At 46.1% G+C, this 18222-nt stretch overlaps 1 protein-coding gene across 1 annotated transcript in view; it reads left to right on the top strand.

Annotated features, from left to right (window-relative positions):
• The window catches only part of MTCL1 (microtubule crosslinking factor 1), a gene marked incomplete at both ends in the record, with an annotated part of 125344 nt that overhangs the window by 66620 nt on the left and 40502 nt on the right, over positions 1-18222 (top strand). Inside the window, 3 exons of the mRNA XM_084252675.1 lie at positions 2158-2217; positions 8110-9441; positions 10568-10714. Coding sequence (XP_084108801.1) covers positions 2158-2217; positions 8110-9441; positions 10568-10714 — 1539 coding nt within the window. The remainder of the gene's footprint in view (positions 1-2157; positions 2218-8109; positions 9442-10567; positions 10715-18222) is intronic.

Genomic DNA, 18222 nt, shown 5'->3' with positions numbered 1-18222 from the left:
ACAGCCTCAGAGGCAGAACTCTGCAAGGGAAAGAGACCCAGCAGCAGGTCAGGGTAGCAGGAATCTGTGCACAGGTTCCTATCTGCCCCAACCCCCACCCCAGCAGGAGGCACACCCATAATCTGCTCCTCCCGCCTTCCGCAGCACCAGAAATACAGCAGCAGTGTGATTCTGCATAGACTTTCAGAAACTTCTGTCTCCACTTCTAGCTTCCCTCTCACTTCTAAATGGCTTTTTTTCAGCACATGTAGAGTCTGTTTTCCCTTCACTGGAAGAATATGATGCGTGGGTTGGTTTAGACTCACCTTGTGCTTTGAATGCTGACGTGGTCCCTATTAAAGCCCTATTCACCTTACTCAGCTCATTCAAAACAAAGAATCCCTCCTTCACTGCATTGTGGAGATTCCTGGAAAACCTATTTATTATGGGTATAAAAACCAGAACCTTTATAAGACAGGCTTAATGTAACCTCTTAGAAGAAACTTGTTTTGTTTTTTTTGTTTTGTTGTTTTGTTTTTGTTGTTTTTTTTTTTGTTTTGTTTTGTTTTTGTTTGGATCATGCTTTTATGAGAAAGGCTAAAGGAAATAAAGCCATTCTGCAGGTGGGTTCAGAGTGAAGCTTCTGCACCCCTTGCTGAGTCCATACTCTCTCACCCCTCCTCCCAATTACCCCTTTTTTCACAGGCCTCCAGCATCCTTGAGGCTAAGGGACAACAAAAATTTAGATTGTTTCTTAGCCCTGAAATTCTTCCTATAAATGTCTTGGCCTAGTGGTCCAGGTGAGACACTCACTATGCAAACAGGACTGAATTAACTAGCTAAGGTCTAGCTGTGATGTAAGTGACTTGCATGAGAGCCCCTTGATGGGGGAATAGCAGCAAAGGAATGAAGAGCCACTTCAAGATGAGCTTCAGGCTGCAAATCTGAACCCAGCTGCCGAGAGGAAGTAGGTTGGGTGGCAATAGCCCAGAGAATCCCTTTCCTCTCACAGGCTTGTCAAGGTCGGTAGGAATGCAGCAAAGCTGCACTTTCCAAACTGCTTTCTTCCAACCTGTCTCAGGATTACCTTAACCTTCCCCTGGATGCTTCTCACTCTTTTTCCAGTCATTTTTTTCTATCTTCATACTTTAGCAGGAACCTCAGACATCCCTTGACTATTCTCTTCATACTCTTGACACATGTCTTGCCTGTAGCAGGAAGAGGTGCACTTGTAATGCACATAAAACTAAGCAGGGACCCATTTCCTTGAAGAACATAGCCAGGGTTCCTTCACATATGAATAAATTATGAAATGTATAAAGCTTTTAATATGTAGGGTGAATCGCGGGATGGAGTGGCCTGCTCATGAAGAACTTTGCAACCTAGATTATATTTCTTTGTTTTGTTTTGTTTTTGTTTTTTTAAAGATTTATTTATTTATGCAAGCACTGGGTACAGTCAGAAGCGCGGGAGGGTGAGAGAATTCACCAGAGCCAGAGTGGGGAGTAGAACAGGCAGAAGGACCGAAGTACACTGCTGAGGGGAGCAGCGGGCGGCAGGAGAGGTCTGCGCACCATGTGGGACCCTCGCCCAGTGGCCAGGGATCAAACCGGCGCTGCAGAGACTGCGGGCAGCTTCGCAACCCAGTGCTCAATAGTTGCGCCACCTGGGAGGCCCTAGATTATATTTCTTCTATAAAAAGAGCTATCCTCTCCTTTCCTACCACTTTTTCAACTGGCCATTTCCATATACCCATAGGCACTCAGAAAACATCAGTTAATTTTGATATTAACCTAAGCAAAGCATAATTAGGGAGGTAAATCAACCCCAGAAATGTCATATTTATTTCTAAAACTTCCTATCTTTCTTCTCTTTTTATCTTCCTGCCATGTTACAAATTATCTAAACCACTCTTCTTTTTCATTAAACTATGATTGAGGAATTACATATTATTATATAATTCAATAATCAGGATTTAAAACCTCTTAGGAGATTTGAAGACCTCACCAAGCTTATTCAACTGCATTTAAAAGTCGGCTCTTGGGTGGTATCCTGCTTACAGTGGAAAAGAGCCTCCACTCGCTGTGTGTGCCCCCAACTTATGGGGGAAGGGCGTCTGCCCATGCCTGCCCCCACATGTGACCCCCTGTAACTGAATGTAACTTGGATCTATTTCAGAGTTCCCTGAAAAGAAGAGGCAGTCGGGAAATGTACAAAGAAAAGAAAACCTTTAACCAGGTAAGCAGAAGTTTCATACTAATGTTCCATTTCCTAAAGCACCAGTCATCTCATTTTGAATTTTCTCAAAAAATCAGCATTGCCTTGGAAGTACTCCAAGAAACATTATCTGCTAAAAAGTTTGGACTCATTCAAAACCTCCATGGGGTGAAAAATTTTCTTCCATACCAGCAGCTCCTCCCTTTAGTGTCTCACTCTGATAAACTGGTGATTTCTTCAAGAAAGAGAAGAATAAACTGACTTTGTGTAAAATATAATTAGCTATAGTTTAAGTCTCTGGCAGTATTCATAACTGATTAAAAACTGGGCCTTCGAAGTCATTCACACAGTAAAATAGTACAGCTGCTATGGTGCTGGTCATTCATAAGGTATCGTTTTAAGTGTTGGTGTTTTTTTTAATGTGCAAGCTGAACTCTATGTTAAATTGTCCCAACAGACAGTGAAATAGTCTCACCAAAAGGTGGTGAAAGCCTAGCCCTTTCTATGAACATGGTATGCATTCTTCAGAACTGCCTACGTGTTTCTGAACAGTTGCTGTACTGGGTTCCTGTCTTCTTCTTCTTCTTTTTTAACTTGCTGCTAGTATTAGGTGTTGGAAAGAACAAAGACATCATTGGGGTATCAGCTCCCTGAGCTATCAGAACACGTTGTAATTAGAGAAATGCATTAACTTGGGTAACTAAGCACACTGAGACCTCAGGGCTGGCCTGCCCCTGTGGTTTGCTTCCCTGTGGTTTCTTAGATCTCCAAATTCACTGGTCCCCAGACTATCCTTCACAGAGCACCAGGCCGCATGACAGCAGAAATGTCAATGATTTACATTTCTCTTCCACCCTCCTTGCCTGAGCTCAAGTTGACACGCGCTGATAACAGGGAAATTGAAATCTATTGTCCCCTGCATTGGGGGCTTCGACTCTCCTGAGCTTCAAGTATGTTTCCAGTTACTGGCTCTTAACCAGGGAAGACTTTTTCCTAAAAGGGTTGCTGCTGCCCCAATACAGAATGCACAGCTTGTGGGCAGATCAGGCTGAGGACAGGAGCAGCTGCCCCTCAGGAGGGTGTGAGACACGTGGGGCATCGTGAACGGGTAGCTGCCCTCTCAGCCTGTGGTGTCATTGAGAAAGGAGTTTCTGTTCAGCAGAGTGGTGGAACGGAGCGCCTTGGGAACTGCAGGTCTACAACCAAAACTCAAAGGAAACTGGCACCCCGGCGGAAGGTAGGAACACAAGTAGTCAGCGCTTGGGGTGCTGGCTAGACGTCAGACTTGCAAGCTAAAGAATATATACCCATAGCGATATATTTTTGTTGCTTGACAAGGCCTTTCCAGCTGGTGGTGGTGCTGACTGACAGTCCTGTGTGTGTCCTCCCTTCCATGGCATGCTTGCCTTCTCTGCCTGCAACAGGGGTCGTTTCAAGTGTAGTTTGACTTGACCTGCTTTCATACTGCATTCCTGGAGCTATCTGATGATCTCTTGAAACCAGAGCTCGATATCCTTCAGCTTAGGGTTTGGCTGAGACCCCTCCCCTGGAGTCTTGGCAGAGTTGTAGAAAGTCTACAATTAAAAGATAAGATGGATATCCAATCTTCTGCTGCTCTAGCTGAGGCTGGGATTCCCTATCTTATTACGAGGGGCTTTTTGTCCCCGAAACAGGCTGAGCCAACATCCCTGAGACTCCCCCACTCTACCCATGGGGCTCTAGATGCCTCCCCCAGAGCTAGGAAGTCTGGCCCCTTCATCAAATACACACAATCCCTTGGCTTCAAAGATTGTCTTTTCAAAACTGCTCTCTCTTGGTGGCAGGCATAGTAGTGCATGGGCGTTGAGTAGAAATGACAGCATGCTTAATCGTGTGTAGAATTCCTGGTGTGGGTATAGTTTCCTTGAAGAACAAGAAGACTTTTTGGATATTTTCTCGATCCTCAGGTAATCTATGAATGGGCATTTCCTTGTTAGGCTATGTCATAGATTCTTGATTCTTAAACTGACCCAGGTTTAGATTCAAGAAGCCAGGAGAGAATGGTTCTGGTTTATAGTCAAATTTGTGGGGAATGGTCGAAGAAGTGGTCATAGTGCCAGGTTTAAGGTTTCCAGAAATCAAGGCCATTGAGAGCTCTTTGGTATTATACCTGTAGAGTGGGGTACGGGTAAGTTCTTAGGACTGCGTGGTTTAGAGCCCTTAAGAAAAGCAGGGTTCCATGTGCCTCTGACAGATCCCACCCGCTTCCCTGATTTCTAAATTCACATTTTGGGAGAATAAGCCCAGGAAAGATCACCTGAGACCCTGACTCTTGCTTTGGAGACAAAGCTTTCTGAACTGTGCAGGTAACTGCCCCTGTGTGCCCTTCCCCAGACTCCACCCTATCAAGGCCTTACCATTTGAAAGTTTCCATGGAAGTAGGAACCGGGTACACATCACAGCAGGAATACCATTCCTTTGCCCCACCCCCAGCTGGAGTTCCAGACTGGAGGTGCCTAGAGGGTAGGGTTCCCCAGGTCTGACAACATTCTCTTCCATGATCTCTGCTGCCTCCTCAGGCACGAAGATGAATTTTGTGTTTTAAGGTGGAGAAAGGATTGTTTAGGTGATTTGGGAAAAATAACGAACACTGGCTATCAAGTCAGCATGGGGCACCTCCTGTCTTCCTGTCCCAAGCTTTTCACTCCTGAACAGGACCATTTATGAAATATTGGCAGTGTCTCCAGTCACGTGTACTTCAGTGTGTTTAAACTGCGAACCACAGAACCCTCCCTTTGTGTTGGGATTTCTTGCAAATATATGTTAACAACAACAACAACAAAAGGTGCTTTTGATTGTTTTACTTTTGAAAATTCTAAGAAGCTGGGTTGTATGAAAATAACAGGCCAATTTTTGGTACATATTGATTGTAGGTGCTTGATAATTATTGAAAGAATGAATCAACAAGTGAACACACCTTTCCTTCATTTCCTTCATTATTAGGTACAATGTAGGTCTTTTGTAGCCCATGAATTCTCTATGGATCCTTTGAAGAATATACCATTACCCTGGCAAGGAGTGTCACAGGCCTTATTTCTTGTTAATCACAAAGCTCTTTTTATGTCAGCCTAGCCCTAAACAAACCAAATTATTTTTTTAAGGATTTATTTATTTATTTATACAAGCACTGGGTACAGTCAGAAGCATGGGAGGGTGAGAGAATTCACCAGAGACAGAGCAGGGTACAGAACAGGCAGGCTGATGAAGTACACTGCTGAGGGGAGCAGCGGGCCCAGCAGGAGAAGTCTGCGCGCCATGTGGGACCCTCACCAGCGGCCAGGGATCGAACTGTTATAGGACAGGGAGAGGGGCAGCCCAAACCCCGCAAACCTGCCTATTCTAAATGGGTTCTGCCATCCGCCACATCAACACAAAACATATGAGACTTTAATGGGAAGGAACTTTAATAAAACTAGGAAACAATACAGGTAAGGCAAAGAGTCTAGTTTCTAAATGAAGCACCCAAAGTTACCCATCCCCTCGTGGGTAAAAGTCCATCCATATGGGATCGGCCCAGAGCAAGGCCCCAAAGCCTGCCACAAGTCTAAAGCATCTTCCAGTGGGGACCCACAGAAAAGGGTCAGAAACAACCAGACAAACCCGGAAGGAAAAGAGCAAAATCAAAATCAAGATAAAAGCTGCCATTGTCACCTCCCCATGGGTCTCACCCACATCTGTGTCACCCAGTCCACGACCAAAAGACAAGCGCAGTTTCTTCACGTGTCTCTAGGCTCCATGCGCCTCCTCCAGGTCTCCAGGTCTCCAGGCTCCATCCTGCTCCCTTCCTCAGTCTCTTCTGCAGCTTCTCCTCTTCCTGCTCAGCTTCACCCTCTCTTGGGTGGGGCAGGGAACCTCCCCCTTTCCTGGGGACCACCCTGTTACAGAACGAGTGCTGTAGAGGCTGCGGGCAGCTTTGCAGCCTAGTGCTCAACCGTTGCATCACCGGGGAGGACCACAAACCAAATTCTTAATGTGATAAGTTCTTAGAACACAGAGACCATGCTCTCCTCCTGGTGACATTTATAGATTACCCTCCTGTTGTGCAGAGGGGTAAAAATCTGAGTTACAGTCTCCTTTTTCCAATATTAATTGCATTTCAGGCAAAGAAGAATGTTGATTTCAGGGTAATTTGCCATTTACAAACCACTTTGCTGGACATTCTTTCATTTGACTGCCACAGCCTGTGACTGAACAAGAATCCTGTTTTACACCTAAGGAGACAAGGTCACTGAGGCTCTGAAATGAGTCCAAGGTGCTATGGACAGAGGGGCCCAAGTGAGACCCAGGGCAGCCCAAGGGATGGGCTCATCCCCTGCTGAGAGGACACAGTAGGAGCGAGTGTTGTTCCTCAGATCACATACACACAGCACCAGGGCTTGTCAGTGCTCACCTTAGATTTTTCCTTAAGTCTTTATTTTTACTACCTTCTGTGGGTTTGTGGTGAGCGAGGAGAGGGGTCTAGTGCATGGTGAATGAGGAAAGTTGGGAGCTGTCAATGTCCTATATCTTTGCCCACTGGTGAATTTCTGACTACAATGTGGCAGAGACTGAGCCACCTTCTTTAAGTGTGAAAACTGCTTCAACCCTACAAATGATGGTCTGGCAGTTTATTCCCTCCCAGAGGGTTGGCTGGTTCCAGATATTAGTTTGATGGCACCTCCTCCCCTGCAGAGATGGGGTTTGACTACCAAGGAGCATCTTGTTGAACTTCTCTTTGTGAAGCCTTAGCCAAAGTCTTTGACTCCGTGTCAGTCTATTGAAGTTTCTGTCAGCCATCAAAGAAGGATGATTCACAAAACTGGTCATTTTTCTCATTCACTAAATGTGAAAAGAAAACAAATTTGTGCAAGATCAAATCAGAGTTCATACAGCTTCAAACATTGACACCTGCACTGGGCAGACTGAGTTGACTTTCTCCAAAAAGCTCCTTCTTGACCTTAGTCAAGCAATGTGGGCTTTTAACAACAGTGAGCCCCTTGGGTGACCCTCCAGAATCCTGTGTTATTCCAATAAGAGCCACTTCTCAGGTTTCGAAACACTTCTTGCCTTGGACTTTGTGCTTAATTTCCTGCTGTGTTCCAGCAACTAAAGGGAATGGAACATAACCCAGGCTGTGACGTTGCATTTGCATGGCGAAGGTTGTGAGTAACCCAGGTGTTTAGGTTTGCAGTAACCAATCATACTAACCGTCAGAGCTTCTTACTTACTCAGCACTTGACTCCAAAGTACCCTCATGCCTGCCATCTCATTTTTGTCCTCATGTCATTCTTGTGATACAAGGGGAATGGGGAGATCGGGAGGGGCACTGGCCAGTTGCCATGTCTCAGCTCTCAGCAAATCAGTGGAAAATTGGACTCTGATTTGGGCTCACCTGGCCTCCCGATCCTGGTAATGACTGGATTGCTGAACACGTTGGATGAGGGAGGCCTGCCCTGTGGCGGAAGTAAGTTGCACCAAGCTTCAGCAACAGGCTCTGCTGTCTCTCACTGGTGCTGCCGATTAGCCACACTGGATCCACCAAGTATTATGGGTCCACATCACTGCTGGGTATTGGGTTTCATGTCATTTACTCCCTCGTCACTTATCATTTGTATGATGGTTTTCATGTGCACGTTTTTTCCGAACTAATTTTGTGATTTCTTTTGTTTCTATGACAAAGCAACAGACTGTAGGCCCCTGCCATGTCCCTGCCATGCAGGCCCCAGGCGTGCCTTGGCTTTGTCTGGCCCCTTCTACCTGTAACTCGAGGCACTGACGGAAAGATCAGTGTTTTGTGTTTGTGTGTGTGTTGGGGGCGAGGTGTGAGGGAAATAAAAAACATGAACATTTGGTATTTTCAAATAACCCTTCTCTCGGGCTGTTCTTTCCTGGCAGGATGACAGTGCCGATTTGAAGTGCCAGCTTCAGTTTGCCAAAGAGGAAGGCTCCCTGATGCGCAAAAAAATGGCCAAGTTGGGAAGGGAGAAGGATGAGCTGGAACAAGAGCTCCAGAAGTACAAGACCCTCTATGGGGACGTGGACAGCCCCCTCCCCACTGGGGAGGCCGGCGGGCCGCCCAGCACCAGGGAGGCCGAACTTAAGTTGCGGCTGAAGTTGGTAGAGGAAGAAGCCAACATCTTGGGCCGGAAGATTGTGGAACTGGAGGTAGAGAACCGAGGCCTTAAAGCAGAGATGGAGGACATGCGGAGCCAGTATGAGCGAGAGGGGACGGGCCGGGACCACGTCCCAAGCATTCCTACCTCACCCTTCGCAGACTCACTGGAGTCCTCCACAGAGCTCCGCCGACACCTGCAGTTTGTGGAGGAGGAAGCGGAGCTGCTCCGGAGATCCATATCCGAGATCGAGGACCACAACCGGCAGTTGACCCATGAGCTGAGCAAGTTCAAGTTTGAACCACGGCCAGAGCCGGGGTGGCTGGGGGACGGCGCGGGCAAGGGCACGAGTGGCGTCCCGCTGCAGGAGGAGCTGAAGTCGGCCCGGCTGCAGATCAATGAGTTGAGTGGAAAGGTGCTGAAGCTGCAGTATGAGAACCGGGTGCTCTTGTCCAACGTCCAGCACTACGACCTGGCTGCCCACCTGGGGCTGCGTGCCCCCAGTCCCCGGGACAGCGATGCTGACAGTGACGTGGGGAAGAAGGAGAGCGATGGGGAGGAAGGCCGTCCGCCCCAGCCCAAGCGGGAAGGCCCTATAGGTGGTGAGAGTGACTCGGAGGAGATGTTCGAGAAGACTTCGGGCTTCAGCAGCGGAAAACCGTCGGAGGCAAGTGAGCTGTGTCCAGTGGAGCTCTTGAGGGCCAAGGAGGACTCCGAGTACTTGGTGAGCATAAAGCAGGAGGCCGAGAGGCTCGAGCGGACCGTGGAGAGGCTCATCACAGATACCAATGGCTTTGGGGACAGCTCAGGGCCGCAGGGGAGCAGCGAGGCCTCACTGGGGCCTGGAGTCCAGGGGGCAGGGGAGAAGGGTGAGGGTGGCAAGAGTGAATCCCAGCTGCTGGGGACCATCAACTCAAGGATGAAGGCTTTCAGGAAAGAGCTTCAGGCCTTCCTGGAACAGGTGAACCGGATTGGGGATGGTCTTCGGGAGCGCCTGGAAGGCCTGTCCCCCTTGCCTCAGCTCACAGAGTCCAGCTTCCTCTCCACCATGACCTCCGTATCCCGGGACTCCCCCATCGGGAACCTGGGGAAGGAGCTGGTCCCCGACCTGCAGGTAAGGGGGCTCCTGGCTCTGCCTCCCTGCTCCGTGTTGCTCTTCTTCCTTCTCGCTGGCATTGCTGCACTCGAACTCATTCTGCTCACGGCTGCTTGGTTATGATTTCAAACCTGCATTGTACTAAAGCCTCAAGTGTCAACCAAATCCTTTCTATTGGTTGGGTTTCTATTCTTTCCTTTCCTTTTTTTTTAAGTTCTCTTTTATTTTATTTTCCTTTCTCCTCTCTTATTTTAAATGCACCGCTACTCTTGGCTTAGAGACCCTCCCTCCTGACGCAAGGCTAATCCCAATGGAAGCGATAGGGATCGATGCAGTGCGTCCTTTCTCCTTTTTTTGGTGTCTCAAACAACCAGCTATCCCGAAGAAGAAACAAGGAGGATTTTAAAACAAAGTACAAACTCATTTCACAGTCAGGATACTTAGCAGACTCGCTCAGGAGCGTTTGATCCCCACCTGGGTTAATTGTCAAAGGGACAGAGTACAGTTCTCAAAGGCCCTAGGCAGCCAGCCTCCCTCCCAAACCCTCCCACTGGAAGATGAGCCAGAAGGGGGGAGAGGAGCACAGTTCTCAGAGAAGGATGGTTTTGATGGAAAAATCTCGCTGCCAGCTTGCTCCCGCTGCCCTCCCTGAGGGGAGGGCAGAGCCGAGTAGCCTTCTAAGGACTGCTTTCCTATGCATCGCCCTTGGGTGCATGACCCTGCTGCCGCCCTGGATTATGGCTTTTGCTGTTCGACCACAAACGAGGAAGGAGGAGCCTTGTTTCCGTATCCTTCGTGGGTAGTGTGCTTGTGGTTGAGTCTTCTATCTGTGCATCCCTGTTGCATGCGCCTCATCACCAGTGTTTTGCACCCACCCCCTTTTCCTTTGCTTTACAGTTCTTTCAGCCCATCGTTTTGCGCATCCCCTTTTTGGTTCTGTTCTCTTCATCCTGTTACTCCACTGCATTTAAGTCGTTTTTTCTAGTCATGCTTTTCTTCATCTGGTAGTTTTCTAGTTGTCTGCCTTACCCATTTTTGTTTTCTTTATTCCCCCTCCCTGCACCATCCCCAACCTCGAGTCCTTTGTTTTTAATTTAAATTAAACAAAAAAAAAACCCCCAAATCCCTCCCATGCACCTAACAGTCCAAACTGAGAGATCAGATGGAGTGGCGCCTGGGCCCAGAGGAGCGGGAGCACCTGCGCCTGCGCACCACCCAGGAGCTGCACCGCCGAGCTGATGGGGATGCTGGCAACGTCCGGCCGGGAGGCCAGAGCAGCTTCAATTCAGAGGTCAGCAAGCCGGTTGGTCCCACCAGCCACCCTCACCCTTCCATCCCCCCTACCCCTCCTTTTGCTGTCTGGCTGCCTGTGACGTTTCCTACTTGGGTTTAAGGCTCTGAGAGATTATGGAGGGAGGATATGGGCCCAGATGGGGCCTTACCAGAGTCTAAATCCACTGCATGCATTTGGGACTGGAGGGTCCACATGGGGAGAATGTGCGTGAATTGCCAACACCCATTGTCAGAGAGACATCTTCTTTCCCATAGACCTGTTTCTCCAGAACCTGTAGGTACCTAGAAATCTAGGGAGACATAGGAAACGAATTTGTGAGAATTAAGAGACTTCTTATCAAACAGTAAGGAAAGCAAGATGAGAACCCAGCACAGTGTCCACTAGTCTGGAGGACACTGCCCTCCCCTGTGCTTCATGAGGCCATCCCACAGGGTCCAATGACAGTGCTCCAGCTGTGGGCAGAGTCAGGGAGAGTGTCCCTGGTGGGAGAGGGGGAGTTGTAGTCCCCGTCACCATAGCAGCCCTTGTCAACACAGCTCCCTGCGACCACAGATTCTCCATTGTATGAAACAGCTGTCAGCAGTTCTGTCAGTGAAAGCTCTTCCATGCAAATAATTCCACCCAGGACAGAAAGACAGGTGCCCCAGCAAGTGAGTTCCTGACTCTGACAAAGCTGGGCAAGGCAGGTTACTGCAGGCTTGGAGCAAGTATTCTACATTAGAAAAGATCTGGATGAAGAGTCTTAATTTTTGTCACAGCTCAGTTCCCACTCATCCTTAACTCCCCATGGCCAGGGGAAGGAGAGGGGTGACTCACACCTGGAGGCAGCACAAGTTCACTGGGCAAAACCATGAGACATTTGACTAAGAAATGAAGCAAAAGACGTGTGAGGGGGGAGAGCAGCCCTTGGGTCTTCAGCTCTGCTTGCAGCCGTTTCCTAGGTTGGGCTGCAGATCTTCTGTCAGAGGTAGAGACGTGACTTCAGATTATTTCCAATCTAATGTTTTTTCCCTTGTCTTATAAGAGCATATGTGATGAGTCTGCCGTCATTGATTTGGTATGCAAGAACATGAAAACTGCCTCTAAAAAGTTGAAATGCAAACAGTTTTCAGAACCATCCTATATGGTACCCCCTGCCTTACATTGCCTGGGCAGAGGCCAGGCTTCCGCAAAGGTGGGAGTTCCTTCTCCAGAAGAAGGCAGCTGTGGACCACACAGAATCATGACACAGAAACATTTGCACGCTGAAGGGCCGAACACATGTGGGTGCCAAGTCCTCAGTAAAAGTGCAGCTTTCCCAAGTGCTGTTGGAGCTGTGTCCATGGAGCAGACCTAGAGCCCACCAATTAGAAACACACAGTGCCCGGAATAAGCATTTGAAATCCATTTAAAGTGTTTTCTGAACACTGTCTTTGGACATGAAACTAGACACATGTTAACAGCATACCAACTTGAATATGTTCACATTCCCAGCTTGCAGGTAAGACGTTAGGTTTTATAGCAAAAGTTCGTATTTTCCTCATGGATTTAGTAATTAGTGTACTTATAACTCTGGAACTTTCAGAGTAAGTTCCTTTGATCTGTCCATACTTGAGTCTTCATCTGCGAGTACTGGTGGCTTGGGTAGTAGAAAAGCCACAGTTCTGTACATTTCAAATGGCTTGATGATCCATCTCCAGGATGAGAACCTCAAGAAGACATGTTCCCAGCCTTTAATTACCACCACACTGTTAGCTGTTTGTAGCAAGCACATGCTGCCATGATGGACTCAATCAGACTTAGGCATCAGGGCCCCTGGGCACTAGCCCACGAGTGTCTGTTCATTACTAGCGGTGTTTCTCAGGCAAGTTCCTGGGCCTCTATTTTCTTACTTGTAAAAGAGAATAGAGGTACTGCCCTGTCTCATATGGTTGTATATGAATGACTCTCAGAGTCTATGGTCTGTTGGTTGAGAATATACACTAAAAAGTATTAAATGTGCAAATGTGAAGCTGATTAATAATTACAAGAGCACACTGTGAAGCTCAGCTCTGGCTGCACATGGCAGTGCCCCCTCTCTGTGACATGTTCTTTGGAAATACTCCAGCTCCCTCCCATAATAGGTACCATCATTCAAGGGATATCACACAGAACTGTTTAGTTAAATTCCTATGTAAATCAAGCACTGTTCGGCCTTTGTCTCAGCTCCCTGTCATTCAGCATGGGCCCGTGGTCAGTCTTCCCACCACTTGCCACATACATGTATACAATGCATAGTGTCAGAAACCTGCAGTGATTTTGGAGAGAGAATACCTCGTTGAATCAAGCTGAAAGTTGAAGGGAAATTGACTGTGGTAAGAGGTAGATTAGCAGAGTTGGTGCCGCATGGCAACTTACAATCACCAAGCAGTAGAATTCAGTAAGGAGCTTCAGATCTTCATATTAATTACCTCATTCTGTAAACCAGAAACATGTGACCCTGAGAGTGAAAATGCTTACAAATAAGTCCCACAGTTGACTGGTGATAGAAGGATCTAGCACAATCTCTTCAGGCCAGGTTCAATACTCTGCACACCCTCCTGTGAGGAGCTCTGCTTAGTTGCAGACAGAACTGGTCAGCCCTGACCTCTACCCCACCCCCACCCCATACACTGGGCACAGACAGACCACCATGCTTGGGGACACTTCCAACAGGGACTGGCCACTCAGGTGACTAATTATACCACCAGCTGTCAGGCGTTACAGTCTGTCATTCATCTCTTTATCTGGTTTCTTTTCATTTTAAACATTTTATTGAAAAAGTAAAGAACACATAATGAGAGGCAAGATCTGGAGAGCTGCATTTCCTAGAAGAGGAAAGAGAATCAGGAGTTAAACTTCCTTTGCTCTGACTTTTTTATTCACTAAGTTATTTCACACAGAAGTGAAAACTCGACTATGTTTGAAGCACATTATAATTTTTAAACATTTTTGAAAAGATAAAATATAGTCAGGGGTCACTTTGACAGCTCCCTAGTTTTTCATTTTACCCAAGGACCCCAATGTGGATTTTAGGGGAGCTGCTGTCACCATGATTACTCAGTTTGGTCTTTGAATATTACAGTGGGTTAAAGAATTGTGCAATGGACAAGTCTAGGGAGCAGAGCTCTTGAGAAGTATTTTTTTTTTTTAAGATTTATTTATTTATTTATGCAAGCACTGGGTACAGTCAGAAGCGCGGGAGGGTGAGAGAATTCACCAGAGCCAGAGCAGGGAGCAGCAGGCAGAAGGACCGAAGTACACTGCTGAGGGGAGCAGTGGGCGGCAGGAGAGGTCTGCACGCCATGTGGGACCCTCCTCCGGTGGCCAGGGAGCAGCCGGGGATCGAACTGGCGTTGCAGAGGCTGCGGGCAGCTTCGCAACCCAGCGCTCAACCGCTGCGCCATCAGGGAGGCCCTCTTGAGAAGTCTTTTGATGAAAACATCCCAGATTCATTCCCAACTTTCTCTATAAGGCAAAATCTTAAGTTTGCAGGGCAGCTTTATAAGAGAAGCTGCTCCATTGTGGAAGACACATTGCGTGACACTGGTGTGAAGAGTGCCAGGCTCACGGGGGAAAGACACACATGGCACTCTTACCCAGAATAGGGCCAGGAAGAAGCCAGGTGGACTGCTAGCAGTTTCTTGATTCCCTCTTACACTGCCCTTGAAATTACCACTCAGCTTGTGCTCAGGTCAACTGCTGCTATATATGTGCACATTTCCTTTAGCTCTTTGCCCTTGGTTCTTTGGGGTGAGGGACTCATGGGACACCTAGTATCAGTGGCTTAAAAGAAGAAACTTTCTGGATTTAAGTTGACATTTTTAAAATGGAATCAGTTTCTCAAGTTCTACTTGTGAAATGCCTTCTATGCTTGTTTTTACCTTATAGATGTTCATATTTAGGGAAAGGGCAAAGAAGAAAAGTTCTTATTTTAGAAGAGTTGCATAGATTGACCAGGTTAAACTACTGGTAGTAGTAGTAGTACAAGTAGCAGTAGAAATAACAGAAAGGAAAAAAGAAAGACTCTATTCTCACTGTTGCATTTCAGCAAATAATAAATTCGTGTAGTAGGAGGCCTGCCTGCTAAACTTAGGAGAGGAGTAGTGTATCCACACCTGCCACTCTTAATCAAAGCCAGAGAAAGCCGAATCAGAACCCACTAACACCCACTAGCCCACTATTGCAACCACACCAAAATTAAGCACTCAGAAAACACACGCACACCAGACTTCAGAAGGGCAAATGTTCCTATTGCTTATTCATCTCAGTGGATGGTAACAGATTCTCACACTATGCACCAGATTCTTCCCTCACTTTGTTCCCTGTGGCTCCCAACGAGTAAGTTTCAGAGGGTCCCATTTGTTGAGCGAGAACAGTGTATAGAATATGTGGATTGGAATGTGTGGGTGCCTTAAAAATAGTTCTGAGCAATAAGTAGTCAAGCATGGACTCTGGTCAAATTTCACGTATAAATGAAATTAAGCCTATGCCCAGAGGATTGAGTTTCTGGGTCAGAAATCTCAAAGAGCTCTTCTCTCCACTTCTCCTTTTATCCTTTAATCAATGAAGCGCCAAGGCATTTGCCATCCCTCATGCCTCAGCTGTGAAATACCAGGCATGATAAAATGATGAGGGCTTTTGCCAAGTATGTGTACACGTGTGTTGACCTCATACAGCACTTTTGAAGAAGTAAGAGCAAAACTGGCCAGGACAAAATGGAACTCACCAGAAAATGAAGTTTTGGTGTGGAGGTACACTAAAGTCTGACTATGCAAGCAGCTTTGCTAAGTATAGAATGGTTGTAATTGAAAGTTTTCCTTTTGTTGTCATTGGTGATATTTCTTGAGATAGTGCAGCTTCTGGGTGTAGAAAGTAATTTGTGTGGAAATGTGAAAAGTAATTCATAAGTTATATCCTCTGAAGATTCCAGGATATTAGCATAAACTGGTGTGGGGCACAACCGTGTGTGTGTGTGTGTGTGTGTGTGTGTGTGTGTGTGTTTATGGCTGGGGGCATAGTGGGAGGATGGGTTTCAGAACCCAAACACCAGGAAAGTGCTGTGATGTCAAGATGTAAGCTTCTCCACAGCCTTGGAATCAAGCAAGGATGGTATTACTTTAACTAAAGAGCCATCATAGAGAAATCAGGATGAATTTGCTGTATAAACAGAATCTTAGGTAAATGGACCAAGAATGGTGTTTAGAATCAACCATATGGAATTTGGTGATAAAGGGAAGTATTTGTCTTCTAGAGGAAATCTACATGTGAAAACTCTCCAAATGTGTTGACTGTCTGCAGTTGTGTGATAGTAGAGAAATTTGGGGTGGAAACGTTTTGCCATAGATTGTTTGTATTTGTTTTTTGTAACACTGGAGTGACAGCGTCCCAACTAAGAGCAGTCAGTGGTCCCGAGGAATTTTCCTATTCCCTTGGCAAAAATGGACAATATAGGAAAAGCACAACAGATGATAGATGAGGAAGATCCAAAAGTTTCTGTTGTTACCCAGTATCCATAGATGACCCAGGAACCACATAGTAAATCACATGCCCAGATGACAACCTCGTGGGACTCCAGGGGTTGTTTCCTTTCAAATTGTGGTTCAACAAGAGGAACATGTTTTTAGTCAATTGATGCTAAAATATGAGGTCCCTATATTTGTTTAAAATAAAAGCATTTTACATACATTGTTAAGGTTAAAAACCAAACTAAATTATTCAGTGTGATAAACTAAAATAATAGATCTTCGCTTTTCTTAAAAGATAAGCTTGATAAGGATGCCTATTTTAACATCTAGTAATAGGGAGCTCTTGACTAGTACTAGATGTGTTAAAATATGGAAGATTTTTACATTTCAAACAGAGAGTGATGTGTGACCGAAAAGTGCAGCTGGTAGTAGAGCACCCGAAAACACTCCTGTCAACCCTTTAGCTGCCTAAAGGGGCGTCCAGGAGGGAGTGTCGAGGCAGCATATTTTGCTGCTGTTTCTTCAGTATAGTTCCTACCACTATATATGCTCAATAAATATTTGTTGAATAAAGTGCTGTATATAATTTTAAAAAAGTCATTTTAAATATATAACTGAATTTCCAAGAAAGTTGGGGATATATCTGTGAGGGTTGGAACTGAGCTCAGAATTGAAAACCAAAGCAGTATCTTTGGGCAGGTTATAAGGAATACTTGCCAGAATTGGTAACCCAGAGCTTTGGGTTTTAATGGCTCCACAGGGACAGGAGACATGTTTTGTGCCCAACATGGACAAGAATAGGAATGAACCAGGGCCCCCTCGCCAAAGGGCTGTTCCTCCTGAATGGTCAGTATGGAGAAACACCTACTCCCTGAGATAGGGAGGCAACAGGGAGATTGTCTACAAGCAGGAAGTTTCCTCCAAGTAACAAAAGGAGAGCCAGCCTCCCCAGAACCAATATTCACAGTGTTTCCTGGTGGTCCGGGAATCCCCAAGGAAAGGAAAGTTTAAGTGCTGTTGCTTCTGAAAACTCACAAGCCAAAAACATATAAGAGTCAACTGATGGACCAGAAGGACTCAACTCTGTGGCCCTCAGATACTAGGATTTATCTGATAAAGAGTACAAAATGTGTTCAAAATGACAAAGGCAAGCAAATGGGAGAAAAGAGTAAGTTATGATTGTAAAAAAAAATGCATATTAAAAACAATAAAATAGAGCTTTTAGAAATGAGAATGTTATTGGAATGAATTCAATGTATAGCAAAATGCCTCTCTTAAAACAGAACCCAAAACCCTGCCTAATAGGGGGCCCCCCTGGTGGCCTAGGGGTTAAGTGTCAGCCCTATCACTACAGTCTGAGTTCGATCCCCGGGCAGGGAGCTACCCACATGACATAGCAGACCTCTCCTGTCTCGCCTGCTGCTCCCCTAAGCAGTGTATTTCAGTGGATCCACCTGTTCTGCTCCCCACTCTGTCTCTTGTGAATCCTCTCACCCCCCCACACCTCTGACCTGCACCCCAGTTCCCAGTTCCCAAGATAAATAAATCTTTAAAAAAACAAAAAAATCCCACAAAAACAAAACCTGCCTAGTAGATATGACTATCATAATAATTTCAGATAACTAACAAATCAAAGAAACATTAATGTTCTCAGGAATTCTTGAGGTTCTTGAATTTCATCCCAAAATTGTTGAGTCCCCAGTGTCTCTGAATTTTTGTCTCTAACCTTTCTGTAAACTGTCTCCATCTCCCCCTGTGCTAAGGGAAGTGATCTGCTGTTTCATATTCTCCTTTCCAGCACTTGGGGTATGAACTTCACTCATGATAACCCAAGTAATACAGACGAGGGAGAATAAACAGCATCCTCAGTGAGAAATAGATTAGTTACAGGTCATCATAATAAACCAATGAAATGACACCTATTTTTGTTTCAACAATCTACTCTAGTTCTCAACTTTATAAATCGCCCATCTTCAAGTAGCATAAACCGGTGAGTAAAATGGCATGAATAATTTTAATGATGCCTGAAATTTTAATATA

This window comes from Talpa europaea (genome assembly GCF_964194135.1).
Source record: "Talpa europaea genome assembly, chromosome: 13".
NCBI classification, from domain to species: domain Eukaryota; kingdom Metazoa; phylum Chordata; class Mammalia; order Eulipotyphla; family Talpidae; genus Talpa; species Talpa europaea.
This window is presented reverse-complemented; position numbering and strand designations above follow the sequence as displayed.